Below are 16946 nucleotides of genomic sequence, written 5' to 3'. Positions count from 1 at the left end.
TCTAAAGCCTGCACATCTGCCAATGCACTTTATTAGGGTTATGTTTATGTTAATGTATTACAAGCCAAATGAATGTTGAATGTTTAAATGTCTTAATCTAAATGTACACTCTCGGGAGCCGCAAGCCTACATTTCGTTGTACTGCACTGTGCACTAACAATGACAATAAAGTTGATTATGATTATGATTATGATCTCTATAACCTCCTCCAGCCCTACAACCCCCCCACCGAGATCTCTGCGCCTCACCACTGGCAGCCGTGCCTTCAGTGGCCTGGGCCCTTAAGCTCTGGAATTCCCACCCTAAACCTCTCCAGCACGCTTTCCTCCTTTAAAACGCTCCTTAAAACCTACCTCTTTGGCCAAGCTCTGTCCTAATATCTCCTCATGTGGCTCAGTGTCAAAATTGTCTCTGATAATCGCTCCTGGGAAGCGCCTTGGGAGGTTTTACTACGTTAAAGGCGCTACATAAATGCAAGTTGTTGATGACGCGAAAGGTCCTTACCTTGGGCAGCAGCTGGGTAATGCGGCCGATGTTTTGTCCCTTCTTGCCGATGATGAAGCGATGCAGCCAGGCCGGTGCGGTTACGTCAGCCACCATCACGCTCTTTGCCTTAAAGGACACGGGGAAAGAGAACACAGAAGGGTCAGTGGAAGGCTGACTTTTACAGCGAGAAAGCCGGGTGACGGGGCGGGACTCACAGGACAGGAGACCACTGAGGAGGAGCAGCAGCAAGATAAATCAAGATTAGATCACGTCAAGCACATAGAAGATAGGAGCAGGAGTAGGCCATTCGGCCCCTCGAGCCTGCTCCGCCATTCAATGAGATCATGGCTGATCATCCAAATTCAGTACCCTGTCCCTGCCTTCTCCCCATATCCCTTGATCCCTTTAGCCTTAAGAAATATATCCAACTCCTTCTTGAATATATTTAATGAACTGGCCTCCACCGCCCTCTGTGGCAGAGAATTCCACAGGTTCACTACTCTCTGAATGAAGAAATTCCTCCTCATCTCAGTCCTAAATGGCTTACCTCTTATCCTTAGACTATGACCCCTAGTTCTGGACTCCCCAGCCATCGGGAACATCCTTCCTGCATCTAGTCTGTCCAGGCCTGACAGAATTTTATAAGTTTCGATGAAATCCCCTCTCAATCTTCTAAACTTCAGTGAGTACAAGCCCAATGACACAATCTCTCCTCATACATCATTCCTGCCATCCCAGGTATCAGCCTGGTGAATCTTCGCTGAACTCCCTCCATGGCAAGAACATCCTTCCTCAGATAAAGCGACCAAAACTGCACACAATACTCAAGGTGCGGTCTCGCCAAGGCCCTGTACAACTGCAGCAAGACATCCTTGTTCCTGTACTCGAACCCTCTCGCTACGAAGGCCAACATACCATTTGCCTTCTTAACCGCCTGCTGCACCTGCATGCTTACCTTCAGCGACTGGTGCACAATAACACCCAGGTCTCTTTGCACTTCCCCTTCTCCCAATCTATTGCCATTCAAATAATAATCTGCCTTCCTGTTTTTGCCACCAAAGTGGATAACCTCACATTTATCCACATTATAGTGCATTTGCCATGTTTCTGCCCAATCACCCAACCTGTCCAAATCGTACTGGAGTTTCACGACATCCTCCTCACAGCATACCCTCCCACCCAGCTTTGTGTCGTCTGCAAATTTGGAGATACTACATCCAATTCCCTCGTCCAGATCATTAATATATATTGTGAACAGCTGGGGTCCTAGGACCGATCCTTGCAGTACCCCACTAGTCACTGCCTGCCACTCGGAAAACGACCTGTTTATTCCAACTCTTTGCTTTCTATCTGCCAACCAGTTCTCTATCCAAGTCAATACCTTGCCCCCAATCCCATGTGCCTTAATTTTGCAAGCTAATCTCTTATGCGGGACCTTATCGAAAGCCTTCTGAAAGTCAAAATACACCACATCCACTGGTTCTCCTTTATCTATTTTACCACAGATCTTAAAAAGCCTGCAAACAACAGGGGAAAGAAAACCTATTAAGGCCAGTAAGAAATGTGCTATGGGGCTTAATATTACAAAGTTAAACAGGCAGTTTTTGGACATGATGGTGTGTGTGGCTGCCAAAATAATTGCTCACATCGGTGTGTGGGACACAAGTTGGTACAAGTGGTTCCTCACATAGCAAGTTTCTTATCTTGGCTGTGCTTTTAAGAGAGATGCCAAGTAATGGAGCTAATGAACTACAACCCAACGTGGGCGGTATTGTTGCATAGAAACATAGAAGATAGGAGCAGGAGTAGGCCATTCGGCCCCTCGAGACTGCTCCGCCATTCAATGCGATCATGGCTGATCATCCAAATTCAGTACCCGGTCCCTGCTTTCTCCCCATACCCCTTGGTCCCTTTAGCTTTGAGAAATATATCCAACTCCTTCTTGAATATATTTAATGAATTGGCCTCTACTGCCCTGTGTGGTAGAGAATTCCACAGGTTCACCGCTCTCTGGGTGAAGAAATTCCTCCTCATTTCTGTCCTAAATGGCCTACCCCTTATCCTTAGACTGTGACCCCTGGTTCTGGACTCCCCGACCATCGGGAACATTCTTCCTGCATCTAGTCTGTCCAGTCCTGTCAGAATTTTATAAGTTTCAATGAGATCCCCTCTCATTCTTCTAAACTCCAGCGAGTGCAAGCCCAATCGACCCAATCTCTCCTCATACGTCATTCCTGCCATCCCAGGTATCAGCCTGGTGAATCTTCGCTGAACTCCTTCCATGGCAAGAACATCCTTCCTCAGATAAGGCGACCAAAACTGCACACAATACTCAAGATGTGGTCTCACCAAGGCCCTGTACAACTGCAGCAAGACATCCTTGTTCCTGTCCTCGAACCCTCTCGCTACGAAGGCCAACATGCCATTTGCCTGCTTAACCGCCTGCTGCACCTGCATGCTTACCTTCAGCGACTGGTGCACAAGGACACCCAGGTCTCGTTGCACTTCCAGAGAATATTGAAGCACAGCCAATGCACAGCATCAAGCGGTGCAAACAATGCACACCAAGGCATTGCAGAGTGGCCAAACATAGCACCAAGGGACTGGAGAATAACCATAATACCAGGGCACTGGAATGCAATCAATGCAGAGCACCAAGGCATTGGATGGCAGCCAACGCATCACCAAGGCACTGAGGCACAATCAAAGCAGCACCAAGGTATTAGGGCACAACCCAGTTCTGACAAAGGGTCATCGACCTGAAACGTTAACTCCCTCTCTCTCTCCTCAGATGCTACCAGACCTGCTGAGTATTTCCAGCATTTTCTGTTTTTATTATAGGGCACAACCAATGTTGGGATGAGAGGGCTGTCCTATGAGGAGAGATTGTGTAGACTGGGCCGATACTCTCTGGAGTTTAGAAGAATGAGAGGTGATGTCATTGAAACATATAAGATTCTGAGGGGGATTGACAGGGTAGATGCTGAGATTGTTTCCCCCTGGCTGGGGAGTCCAGAACCAGGGGGCACAGTCTCAGAATAAGGGTCGGCCATTTAGGACTGAGATGAGATGAGACTGAGATTATGCACGGTGGCATAGTGGTTAGCACTGTTGCCTCACAGCGCCAGGGACCCAGGTTCGAATCCGGCCTCGGGTGACTGTCTGTGTGGAGTTTGCACATTCTCCCTGTGTTTGCGTGGGTTTTCTCCGGGTGCTCCGGTTTCCTCCCACAGTCCAAAGATGTGCGGGTTAGGTTGATAGGCCATGATAAAAAAAAAATTGGCCCTTAGTGTTAGGGGGATTAAATACGTGGGGTTACGGGGATAGGGCTTGGGTGGGATGGCTGTCGGTGTAGGGACCGGGTGCTAGGGTTTGGATGATCAGCCATGGCGGAGCAGGCTCGAAGGGCCGAATGGCCTACTCCTGCTCCTAGTTTCTATGTTTCTATGAGGAGGAATTTCTTCACTCAGAGGGCGGTGAATCTTTGGAATTCTCTACCCCAGAGGGCTGTGGAGGCTCAGTCGTTGAGTATATTTAAGGCTGAGATCGATAGATTCTTGGACTCTTGGGGAAACAAGGGATATGGGAATCGGGCGAGAAGCTGGGCGGGAGGGTAAGCTGTGAGGAGGATGTCGTGAAACTCCAGCAGGATTTGGACAGGTTGGGTGATTGGGCAGAAACATGGCAAATGCACTATAACGTGGATAAATGTGAGGTTATCCACTTTGGTGGCAAAAACAGGAAGGCAGGTTATTATTTGAATGGCAATAGATTGGGAGAAGGGGAAGTGCAACGAGACCTGGGTGTCCTTGTGCACCAGTCGCTGAAGGTAAGCATGCAGGTGCAGCAGGCGGTTAAGAAGGCAAATGGTATGTTGGCCTTCGTAGCAAGAGGGTTCGAGTACAGGAACAAGGATGTCTTGCTGCAGTTGTACAGGGCCTTGGTGAGACCGCACCTTGAGTATTGTGCGCAGTTTTGGTCGCCTTACCTGAGGAAGGACGTTCTTGCCATGGAAGGAGCGCAGCGAAGATTCACCAGGCTGATACCTGGGATGGCAGGAATGACGTATGAGGAGAGATTGTGTCGATTGGGCTTGTACTCGCTGGAGTTTAGAAGGTTGAGAGGGGATCTCATCGAAACCTATAAAATTCTGTCAGGCCTGGACAGACTAGATGCAGGAAGGATGTTTCTGATGGCCGGGGAGTCCAGAACCAGGGGTCACAGTCTAAGGATAAGGGGTAAGCCATTTAGGACTGAAATGAGGAGGAATTTCTTCACCCAGAGAGTGGTGAACCTGTGGAATTCTCTGCCACAGAGGGCGGTGGAGGCCAGTTCATTAAATATATTCAAGAAAGAGTTGGATATATTTCTTAAGGCTAAAGGGATCAAGGGATATGGGGAGAAGGCAGGGACAGGGTACTGAATTTGGACGATCAGCCATGATCTCATTGAATGGCGGAGCAGGCTCGAAGGGCCGAATGGCCTACTCCTGCTCCTATCTTCTATGTTTCTATGAGAAAGTGGAGTTGAGGTCGAAGATCTTATTGAATGGAGGAGCAGGCTCGACCGGCCGTACGGCCTACTCCTGCTCCTAATTCTTCTGTTCTTAATGTAGCACCAAGGACCAAGGTATTGGGGTGCAACCACTGGAATGGGACTCAAAGTGCAATCAAGGCACTTCCAACATGCAGCATCAAGCCACTGGTGAGACAAAGGTTCAACCCCTCCTTATCGTTGAATTTTTGATCTCAGTTGCCCTGCCCCAATACAAGGAGGGAGCTGTTGCGCATCCACTCTCAGAGGCCTCCTAGCACCTGGACATAGAGCAGCACTGGCAGAATCCAAGGAGCTGGTTGCACTTTTACCCAAAGGGAGTGGTTAGCCACAATGAATGACCTGGAGTAGTTTCCTTTGGAACAGAGGAGGCTGAGGGGAAACCTAATTGAGGTGTATAAAATTATGAGAGGCCTAGATAGAGTGGATAAGAAGGACCCATTTCCCTTAGCAGAGAGGTCAATAACCAGGGGGGCACAGATTTAAAGTAATTGGTCGGAGGATTAGAGGGGAGTTGAGGAGAACTTTCTTCACCCAGAGGGTGGTGGGGGTCTGGAAATCACTGCCTGAAAGGGTGGGAGAGGCAGAGACCCTCATCACATTTAAAAAGTACTTGGATATGCACTTGAAGTGCCGTAACCTGCAGGGCTACGGGCCAAGAGCTGGAAAGTGGGACGAGGCTGGATGGCTCTTTGTCGGCCGGCACGGACAAGATGGGCCGAATGGCCTCCTTCTGTGCTGTAAATGATTTGCATGGTGGGGAGGGGGGGGGAAGAGGGATTTATACACCCAAAGATTAAAATGTGTTTATCAGCTTCTATACATTTAGGGGCAATGGGTTTACCTTGGCATAGACCTGCGTCAGAGCTGGGCCAAGTTTGTCGGGTTCCCCTCGGAGAATGATGGTCTCAGAACTGCTCTCCAGTGACGGCATTTCCACGGATACCCCGGTCATGTCCAGTATTTCCTGCAGGGTGTTACCTTTCGGGCCTATGATGTACTTGTGCTGGGACTTCTTCACCTCGACCGATATCGTTGTGGTTTTGCGTTTCTGTTGACAGAAAGACACTGCTGAAAACTGGCCAACCCCAGCAACACAAAGTAAGCTAGAAATTAAACAAAAGAGAATATTTTAGTCTCGATTAGTTTCTGGCCAACTTACTCCCTCTTCTCTTGACGCTGTGGACTCCTCGCTGGGCAGGGTTTCAGCTACCATGCACTTGTGAACCATCCTTCATGCATGAGCCTACAGAGTGGAAGTGTATCATTGGGCTATTTGACTGCAGGGAGCATCACAATCCAGCACAACAACAACAACAACAACTTGCATTTATATCACGCCTTTAACAGTGTAAAACATCCCAAGGCGCTTCACAGGTGTGTTAACAAGCAAAATTTGACAGCGAGTCACATAAGGAGCTATTAGGACAGATGACCAAAAGCTTGTTCAAATACAGGAAACTCTCGATTTACCAGCACCTAAAATAACCGGAAATCTCTGTTAACCGGCAAAATTCAGGAGTAGGTTCAGGTAAGTTTTACTTTATATTAGTGGCAGTTCCTGGATCTGTGGCCGTGTAACTGGGGTTCCTGCACTTGTTGCTAAGTAACAGGGACGCTTGGTCTGTGGCCGGAGTTCCTGCACAGGTTGCTAAGCAACAGGGAAGCCTGGATTTGTTGCTGTGTACGGCGCTCTCGTACCTTTTAACTATACCTCTCTGTAATCCGGACTTTTTGATAAACCGGCACCACGCCGGTCCCGTCGGTGCCGGATAATAAAGAGTTTCCTGTAGGTTGGTTTTTAAGGAGCGTTTTAAAGAAGAGAGAGTTAGCGAGGCGGAGAGGTTTAGGGAGGGAATTCCGGAGCTTAGGGGCCAAGGCAAGCACCGTGGGACGTTTTACTACGTTAAAGGCGCTATGTAAATTCTAGTGGTTGTAGGCAGGTGAAAGCACGGCCGCCAATGGTGGCGCGATTAAAATGAAGGATGCGCAAGAGGCCAGAATTGGGAGGAGCGCAGAGCTCTGGGAGGGTTGTAGGAGCACGAGCTACTCCTCGCCCGATATCTACACACGCGCACTTCCAGCGTGGAGCACTAATCATCAGGTGGGAGCAGGGACCCTGGCTGACTTTTCCGCCCCCCCCCCCTAACCCAGCGACGCTGAAGAAAATTAGGGGCACCCCACATGCTGCTCCATTTGAGATCAGATAATGAGTGCAGCAGGCCCCCCCCGGGCTCAAACTAAAACGTTTCTCGGCTCAGCTCCTCCTTGTCTGAACAGACGAGCCACTAAGAGGCAGCACAGGTCCAAAGTGCTGTTACTAACCTCTATTTATTAGTATTTGTTACATGTTGGGTATGCAGACATGGTCGGCAGGTTGTTTATTTACTCAAGCCATGCACGCTATCAATCACCGTAGAATCTGACAACACAGAAGGGGGCCATTCGGCCCATCATGCCAGTGCCAGTTCTTTGAACGAGCTAGCCAGTTATCCCCACTCTCCTTCCTTGCCAATATTTATCCCTCAACCAACATCATTAAAAAAGAGATTACCTGGTCATGATCAGATTGCTGTTTGTGGGAGCTTGCTGTGCACAAATTAAAGCGCTATGGGATGTCCTGAGGTCATGAAAGGCGCTATAGAAATGCAGCTCTTCCTTTCTCTTTCCCCTATAGCCCTGCAATTTTCTCCTCTTTAAGTATTTATCCAATTCCTTTTGGAAAGTGACTATTGAATCTGCTTCCAACACCCACTCAGCCAGTGCATTCCAGATCGTAACAACTCAGTGCCTAAAAAATATTTCTCCGCGTTTTGCCAATTATCTTAAATCTGTGTCCTCTGGTTACCGACCCTTCTGCCAGTCAAAACAGTTTCTCCCCATCTACTCCCCTTCATAATTTTGAGCACCTCAATTAAATCTCCCCTTAACCTACCCTCCTCTAAGGAGAGCAACCTCTAGCCTCTCCATGTAACTGAAGTCCCTCATCCCTGGTACCATTCTAGTAAAATTTCTTCTGCAGCCTCTCCAATGCCTTGACATTCTTCCTAAATCACACAGATACAGGAAACTTTTTTTTAATCCGGCACGGACGGGACCAACGTGGTGCCGGTTCATCAAAAATTCCGGATAACCGAAAGCTATAGTAAAAGATACGGAGCTCAGAGCTCCGTATAAAGCAACAAACCCTGTTGCTCAGCTTCAGAACAATGGCCACAAGTTCCAAGCGTCTCTGTAGCTTAGCAACAGCTGCAGCCACACCCTTGCACAGCAACAAATGGAGGAAGGCAAGTAATAAAAGTTACCTGAACCTACTCCTGAATTTTGCCGGTTAACCGAGATTTCCGGTTATTTAGGTGCCGGTAAATCGAAAGTTTCCTGTACATTGGAGAGAGAAGGATTGGAAAAGATGTGTCTGGTCACAAAAAACTATCACCCATCAGTCACCCACTCCCTTAAATTGCAAGGGGTTGGAGTACAAGAGTGAGGAAGTCTTACTACAATTATACAGGGCTTTGGTGAGACCACACCTGGAGTGCCGTGCACAGTTTTGGTCTCCTTATCTGAGGAAAGGATATACTTGCCTTAGAGGCGGTGCAACAAAGGTTCACTAGATTGATTCCTGGGATGAGAGGGTTGTCCTATGAGGAGAGATTGAGTAGATTGGGCCTCTACTCTCTGGAGATGGGCTTGACAGGGTAGATGCTGGGAGGGTGTTCCCCCTGGCTGGAGAGTCTAGAACTAGGGGGCACAGTCTCAGGATAGGGGGTCGGCCATTTAGGACTGAGATGAGGAGGAATTTCTTCACTCAAGAGGGTTGTGAATCTTTGGAATTCTCTGCCCCAGAGGGCTGTGGAGGCTCAGTCGTTGAGTATATTCAAGACAGAGATCGATAGATTTTTGGACTCTAGGGGAATCGAGGGATATGGGGATCGGGCAGGAAAGTGGAGTTGCGGTAGAAGATCAGCCATGATCTTATTGAATGGCAGAGCAGGCACGAGGGGCCGAATGGCCAACTCCTGCTCCGAATTCTTAGGTTCTTATGTCCACTTCACATGTTCACCACCCTCTGTGGAAAAAATTAAACCTAAACTGTCTGTGCACCGACCATCTGCCAACTGTGAGCCCACGTCTCCTGGTTCTGGAGCTTATGGCAATTTGCAACACATTAGAGGGGGTTTAATTTATCTTTTCCCCGAAGGATACGCAAGTAATATGTCCCCTGAGCCCTCTCTGCCCCAGAGTAAACAACCCCAGGCTCTTCAACCTCTCCTCGTGGCTCAGAGGCCTTCAGCATCACACCGTAGGAACGACATATTATCCTTGGAGGGAGTGCAGTGTAGGTTTACCAGAATGATACCTGGGCTCCAAGGGTTAAATTACGAGGAGAGATTACACCAACTAGGGTTGTACTCCCCAGAAATTATGAGTGATTTGATTGAAGTTTTCAAGATATTAAAGAGAACTGATAGAGAGAAAGTATTTCCGCTGGTTGGGGAGTCTAGCACGAGGGGACATTGCCTAAAAATTAGAGCCAGGTCTTTCAGGAGGGAAGTTAGGAAACACTTCTACACACAAAGGGTGGTAGAAGTTTGGAACTCTCTTCCGCAAACGGCAACTGAAGCTAGGTCAATTGTTAATTTTAAATCTGAGATTGATAGATCTGTGTTAACCAAAGATATTAAGGGATATGGGGCAAAGGCGGGTACATTGAGTTAGGTCGCAGATCAGTCATCATCTCATTGAATGGCAGAACAGGCTCGAGGGGCTGAATGGTCTACTTCTGTTCCTATGTTCCTAAGTAAGGCAACCTTTATGTCGGTTTCTCATCTATTTCTCATCTACATGTTGCCCCTTGGCGACGTCATCCCAAAACACAGCGTCAGTTTCCACATGTACGCTGATGACACCCAGCTCTACCTCATCGCCACCTCTCTCGACCCCTCCGCGGTCTCTAAATTGTCAGACTGCTTGTCCAACCTCCAGTTCTGGATGAGCAGAAATTTTCTCCAATTAAATATTGGGAAGACCGAAGCCACTGTTCTTGGTCCCCGCCACAAACTCCGTTCCCTAGCCACTGACTCCATCCCTCTCCCTAACATCTCTCTGAGGCTGAACCACACTGTTCGCAACCTTAGTGTCATATTTAACCCTGAAATGAGCTTCCGACCACATATCCGCAGCATAACTAAGACCGCCTACTTCCACCTCCGTAACATCGCCCGTCTCCGCCCTGTCTCAGCTCATCCACTGCTGAAACCCTCATCCATGCCTTTGCAACCTCTGGACTTGACTATTCCAACGCACTCCTGGCTGGCCTCCCACATTCCACCCGACGTAAACCTGAGGTGATCCAAACCTCGGCTGCCCGTGTCCTAACTCGCACCAAGTCCCGTTCACCCATCACCCCTGTGCTCGCTGACCTGCATTGGCTCCTGGTTAAGCAACGCCTCGACTTCAAAATTCTCATCCTTGTTTTCAAATCCCTCCATGGCCCTCGCCATCTCCCTATCTCTGTAATCTCCTCCAACCCCACAACCACCCGAGATATCTGCGCTCCTCCAATTCTGCCCTCTTGAGCATCCCTGATTATAATCGCTCCACCATTGGTGGCCGTGCCTTCTGTTGCCTGGGCCCTAAGCTCTGGAATTCCCTCCCTAAACCTCTCCGCCTCTCTATCTCTCTTTCCTCCTTTAAGACGCTCCTTAAAACCTACCTCTTTGACCAAGCTTTTTGTCACCTGCCCTAATTTCTCCTCATGTGGCTGGGTGTCAAACTTTTTGGCCTAGAAATTAGGTTTGCCTCCGCCAGGGCTTTTGCGCCCGAAATTTTGCGCCCGCGATAATTGCCGCTGCGCCCGCCAAAAATTCAGCTGCCCCGCGCCCAGACGGCTGCGGGCGCTAATGGAGGGTTTCAGCGCCTCGCTATGGGCGCTGAATGCAGGTTTGCTGCGCTAATCCCCGCTGCGGCACCCGATGCGGTGCGGCAGGCTGGGGTACTGCAGGCCTCCTCCTTCTGTTAAGGAGGAGCTGCCTGCAGCCGACCGCTGACCGGTCGATTCGCCCGACAAATGAGCCCGGCACCTCGGAGAAGTGCCGGGCTCGCGGGCCACACACATCAGTGCCGCGGGGGGGTGGTGGAGGAGTCCGGGGAGGGAGGTGCGGGCAGGCGGCCGCCGGGAAAGCGGCCGGCCGCCGCTCCACCTTAATGCGCCGGCGCTACGTGCTGCAACATCCTGTTGAACAATCGTTGGTTGCGGCTGCCACGGGCGAGGCGGCCGCAACTGAATTTGGGCGCCCGGCCGCGTTACCACGGCAACCGGGACGCTGCGCACACTGATGACGTCATCGGTGCCGGCGCAGCGCTACCGGCTAACGCCGATGGTAGGGCCCAACGCAATTTCGATCGCGGCTATAATTCCGGCGCAAGGCCCTCTAACGCCTCTAATTGGGCGCTAACCCCACCGAATTTCTAGGCCTTTGTCTTTTAACACTCCTGTGAAGCACCTTGGGACGTTTTACTACGTTAAAGGCGCTATATAAACACAAGTTGTTGTTGTTGTGGTGGTTATCCTGTTCTGCACAGCCTCCAATGCCTGGGTTTCCTTGTTGTAGTTTGGTGACCGGAACTGTACACGGTACCCCAGGTGTGGCCATACCAGTGCCTTATTCAGACTTGCTATCACCTCCTGCAATTTGTACTCTACCCCTCCATGTTCCAGGATCCCATTAGCTGCCCTTCCTGCTGCTGGGCACTGCTTTGCTGGTTTCAACGAAGCCTCCCGCCAATACCCCCAGACCCTGCTCCTGCGATGTGTCCTGTAGCCTCGAGCCATTTCGTTACAGGAAACTTTGGTTTATCCGGAGGTTAACTGTCCGGAATGCTCGATCCACCGGCAAAAATCAGGAGCCGTTTCGTTAGGTTTTTTTTCTTTTCGTTGCTTTTTTTTCACAAGTCAGGCTCTGCGAGGTCTCGCTGAAGCTGTTGCTAAGCTACAGAGACGCTTGCAAGGTACGGCCAACTGTTTAGAAGCTGTAAGCAACAGGGTTTGTTGCCAGATACGGAGCTCCATATGTTTCAACATTAGCGCTGGTTTGTCCGGCAGTTTTGATGGGACGGCAACAGCTCGGTCCCGTCGGTGCCGGATAGCACAAAGTTTCCTGTACTATTTCCATGGTTTGTTTCCCTTTCCTAGTTTAATTACCTTAAACATTCACTTGCCACCCAGCAGCCTTTCCCAGGCTATCCTGATCCGTCTTTCGATTTAGTTTGCTTCTTCCCTTTGGATCATGGTTAGAAATACTGTAGAAAGATATACAAAAGAAAATACGAAAGATAGACAGAAAGAAAGAAGGGCAGAAAGAAAGAAGGGCAGAAAGAAAGAAGAGAAGAAAGAGAGAAAGAAAGAACAAACAAACGAATGGACTTGCATTTCTATAATGCCTTTCACGACCTCAGGGCATCCCAAAGCGCTTTATAGCCATTTACAGGAAACTCTCGTTTAAACGGCATCTAAATATCTGGAATTCTTTATTAACCGGCAAAATTCTCACTCCGAAAACAACACCTCAATAGCCAGCAATGTTGCCGAGTCCGAGTATCCCGCGGTGGCCGAGTTAGTCAGTGGGGGTAGTTCTCCAAACTGCCACCACTCGGCTTCTTGGCGCTGTCGGAAGTCCAATTACTGTATACTGCACATTTCTTGATTTTTTAATTTTTGTTTGTTAAAAATAGCCTCGACAGATAACCCTCTCCATCATCCGGAATTATTAATCAACCGGCACCATCCTGGTCCCGTCGGTGCCAGATACCAAAGAGTTTCCTGTAGTACTTTTGAAACGTAGTCACTGTTGTAATGTAGGAAACGCGGCAACCATTTTGCAGACAGCAAGGTCCTACAAGCAGTAGAGATAAATGATCTGTTGTAGGGATGTTGGTTGAGGGATAAATATTGGCCCAGGACACCGGGGAGAACTCAAAATAACAACAGAAAATGCTGGAAAAACTCAGCAGGTCAGGCAACATCCGTGGAGAGAAATTTGAGTTGACGTTTCGGGTTTGACCCTTCTTCAAAACTGGAGAGAAAAGGAACTAGATCGAAGGCAGGGCTGCGATCGGACAAAAGAATAAAAGAACCAAAAGAAGTAAAAGAGATTAGAAGCTAAACGAGATGGTAATAGGCTGGGATTAGGTGTAAAGTGTACTGGCAGGGCAAAAGATAGCTGCCAGGTGTGAGAGAGAAACAAAAGGAAAGGGGGGGGGGGGAGGAAAGGAGTGGAAAAATATAAGTAAAAATGAAATAGGGGCCGAGGTTATGATCTGAAATTGTTGAACTCGATATTGAGACCGGAAGGCTGCAGAGTGCCTAATCGGAAGATGAGGTGCTGTTCCTCGAGTTTACGTTGAGCTTCCGTGGAACAGTACAAGAGGCCAAGGACGGTGAGGTCCGAGTGGGAATGGAGCGGTGAATTGAAATGACAGGCGACCGGAAGCTCGGGGTTACCCTTACGGACTGAACGGAGGTGTTCCGCAAAGCGGTCACCCAATCTGCGTTTGGTCTCCCCAATGTAGAGGAGACCGCATCGTGAGCAGCGAATACAGTATACTAGATTGCGAGAAGTACAAGTAAATCGCTGTTTCACCTGGAAGGGGTGTTTGGGGCCCTGGACAGTGGGGAGGGGGGAGGTATAGGGGCAGGTGTTACATCTCCTCCGCTTGCACGGGAAGGTGCCAGGCGAAGGGGAAGGGCTGTTGGGGGTGATAGAGGAGTGGACTAGGGTGTCTCGGAGAGAGCGGTCCCTGCGGAATGCTGAAAGGGGAGGGGAGGGGAAGATACGTTTGGTGGTGGGATCACTTTGGAGGTAGCGGAGGTACCGGGGAGAACTCCCCTGCTCTTCTTCAAAATAGTGGCCGTGGGATCTTTTACGTCCACCTGAGAGAGCAAACGGGGGCCTCGGTTTAACGTCTCATCCGAAAGGCAGCACCTCCGACAGTGCAGCGCTCCCTCAGCACTGGCACTGGCACTGGGAGTGTCAGCCTGGATTGTGTGCTCATGTCTCTGGAGTGGGACTTGAACCCACGATCTTCTGACTCAGAGGCGAGAGTGCTACCAACTGAGCCTCGGCAGACATCTAAATAACCCCCACTCCGACCCATGTTCCCATGTAGTGAGGCTCCAAATTGGCACAGGGACCGTGTGATTGAGTAGAATGGGCCTATACTCTCTGGAGTTTCAAAGAATGAGAGGTGATCTCATTGAAACAAATGAGATTCTGAGGGAGATTGACAGGGTAGATGCTGAGGGGTTGTTTCTCCTGGCTGGAGAGTCTAGAACTAGGGGGCACAGTCTCAGGATGAGGGGTCGGCCATTTAAGACTGAGATGAGGAGAAATTTCTTCACTCGGAGGGTAGTGAATCTTTGGAACTCTCTACCGCAGAGGGCTGTGGATGCTCAGTCGTTGAGTATATTCAAGGCTGAGATTTAATAGATTTTTGGACTCCAAGGGAATCAAGGGATATGGAGATCAGGTGGGAAAGTGGAGTTGAGGTCGAAGATCAGCCATGATCTTATTGAATGGCGGAGCAGGCTCGAATGCCCGACTCCTGCTCCTGATTCTTATGTTCTTAACTTGTTCTTCTAATATGCCAAGGTACAACTTGCACTGGGTATAAATAACATGTTTATGCCACAACCCACTGATCCCAGTGGATTTCTCTGTAATAAGGCTCCCCTTTGCGACTCTGTGTGCCTGCCCCCCCCCAACACACACATATAGCCAACTCCCCTGTGTAAAGTCGCTGCTAACATCGTACTTAGTCTATACCTAGAAATGTGCTGCGGACTCCAGGGAGCGCTTTACAAACACTACGCTCCTGTGGAAATGCTGCAGAGGGCAGGCCTGGTGACTAACACTCACCTAAAATGGTGGCGGTGCGTGCGGATTTCCTCGGTAACTTTAGTGAAATCGCAAATGCGCTCATTCGACTTACCGAGCAGAGAACGTCATGAACACATGTAGAGTGCTGCAACGCACAGTGACATTGTTGTGAGTAAGTTAAACAGATCCACGGTTCCGCAGTCAGGTGAAAGTCTGCAATTCATTTGTGAATGGCTATTCCCAAGATATGATTTAAGCATTTTATCTACACACCGTGGGCCTGCTTTGAATGTATTTTTCTGTCTAGGGGACCCCCTTGACAATATTGACACGTTCCCTGGAACCCTGTCCTAATTCTCAGATGGGCATAAAAGATCCCACGGGACTATTTCGAAGAAGAGCAGGGGAGTTCTCCCCCCCCCGGTGTCCTGGGACAATATTTATCCCCAGCCAACATCACCAAAAAAACAGATGATCCGGTCATCATCACACTGCTGTTTGTGGGAGCTTGCTGTGCGCAAAGTGACTGCTGCGTTTACTACGGTGCAACAGTGACAACACTTCAAAAATACTTCACTGGCTGTAAAGCTCTTTGGGACGTCCTGAGGCCATGAAAGGAGCTATAGAAATGCAAGATTCTTCTTTTCTTTCTTAAAAGGCTGTCATTTACCCAAAGGAAATGCTCTCACTGCAGATGTTTGTCACTGTACAGCAACAGAAATAGAATGCTAGCAGGCAACAATACAGAAAACCGATGGCAGAGACCGCCCCTGGACCTGCTCATGAACCCCCTACGGACCAGGATCCCTGTTTGAAAATGTACCAGTTCAATATAATGTTTCTGTCTTAATCCCCTTCCAGCCCTTCTCTCGCACAGGTGGTCAGGGCATGAGAAAAGCCTAGTCGTCTATGGCCATTGCCCCTCTGAACTTCCTCGTCCGGCTATTTCCACCTCCGTAGCATCGCCTGTCTCCGCCCCTGCCTCAGCTCATCTGCTGCTGAAACCCTCATCCGCGCCTTTGTTACCTCTAGACTTGACTATTCCAACGCACTCCTGGCCGGCCCCTCACGTTCTACCCTACGTAAACTTGAGGTCATCCAAAACTCGGCTGCCCGTGTCCTAACTCGCACCAAGTCCCGTTCGCCCATCACCCCCTGTGCTCGCTGACCTACATTGGCTCCCGGTTAAGCAACGCCTCAATTTTAAAATCTCATCCTTGTTTTCAAATCCTTCCATGGCCTCGCCCCTCCCTATCTCTGTAATCTCCTTCAGCCCCACAACCCTCTGAGATCTCTGCGCTCCTCTAATTCTGCCCTCTTGAGCATTCCCGATTTTAATCGCTCCACCATTGGTGGCCGTGCCTTCAGCTGCCAAGGCCCTAACCTCCAGAATTCCCTCCTTAAACCTCTCCACCTCTCTTTCCTCCTTTAAGAGGCTCCTTAAAACCTACCTCTTTCATAAGAACATAGAACATAAGAAGTAAGAGCAGGAGTCAGCCATACGGCCCCTCGAGCCTGCTCCGCCATTCAATAAGATCATGGCTGATCATTGACCTCAACTCCACTTTCCCGCCCGATCCCCATATCCCTCGATTCCCCTAGAGTCCAAAAATCTATCGATCTCAGCCTTGAATATACTCAACGACTGAGCATCCACAGCCCTCTGGGGCAGAGAATTCCAAAGATTCACCGGCCTCTGAGTGAAGAAATTCCTCCTCATCTCAGTCTTAAATGGCCGACCCCTAATCCTGAGACTATGCCCCCTAGTTCTAGACACTCCAGCCAGGGGGAAACAGCCTCTCAGCATCTACCCTGTCAATCCCCCTCAGAATCTTGTACGTTTCAGTGAGATCACCTCTCATTCTTCTAAACTCCAGAGAGTAGAGGCCCAATCTACACAAGGGGGGCGATCTTGCCAGCCCTGGGAGGTGGGTATGGAGGCGGGACTGCCGTGAAAATGGCAGAATCTGGGGGCGGGTGCCCATCCCGCCCCCAACCCGCCTCTGTGCCATCTTGCCAGGAGGCGGG

General features: G+C 49.6%; 1 protein-coding gene across 5 annotated transcripts in view; it reads right to left on the bottom strand.

Moving 5' to 3' along the window:
- hdlbpb (high density lipoprotein binding protein b) overlaps nucleotides 1-16946 on the bottom strand; it is a 180824-nt gene that overhangs the window by 104054 nt on the left and 59824 nt on the right. For all 5 annotated transcript variants that reach the window (XM_085977349.1, XM_085977348.1, XM_085977352.1 and 2 more), the window contains 2 exons: nucleotides 5885-6091; nucleotides 505-612 (listed from right to left, as the gene is read on the bottom strand). In XM_085977349.1, the coding sequence (XP_085833475.1) occupies nucleotides 505-612; nucleotides 5885-6091 (315 nt within the window). The remainder of the gene's footprint in view (nucleotides 1-504; nucleotides 613-5884; nucleotides 6092-16946) is intronic.

This window comes from Somniosus microcephalus, unplaced genomic scaffold (genome assembly GCF_052327205.1).
Source record: "Somniosus microcephalus isolate GS21.2 unplaced genomic scaffold, FLI_Smic_1.0 unresolved_chr4, whole genome shotgun sequence".
Taxonomy (NCBI): domain Eukaryota; kingdom Metazoa; phylum Chordata; class Chondrichthyes; order Squaliformes; family Somniosidae; genus Somniosus; species Somniosus microcephalus.
The sequence above is the reverse complement of the archived record's forward strand: the minus strand, read 5'-3'. Positions and strand labels throughout refer to the sequence as shown.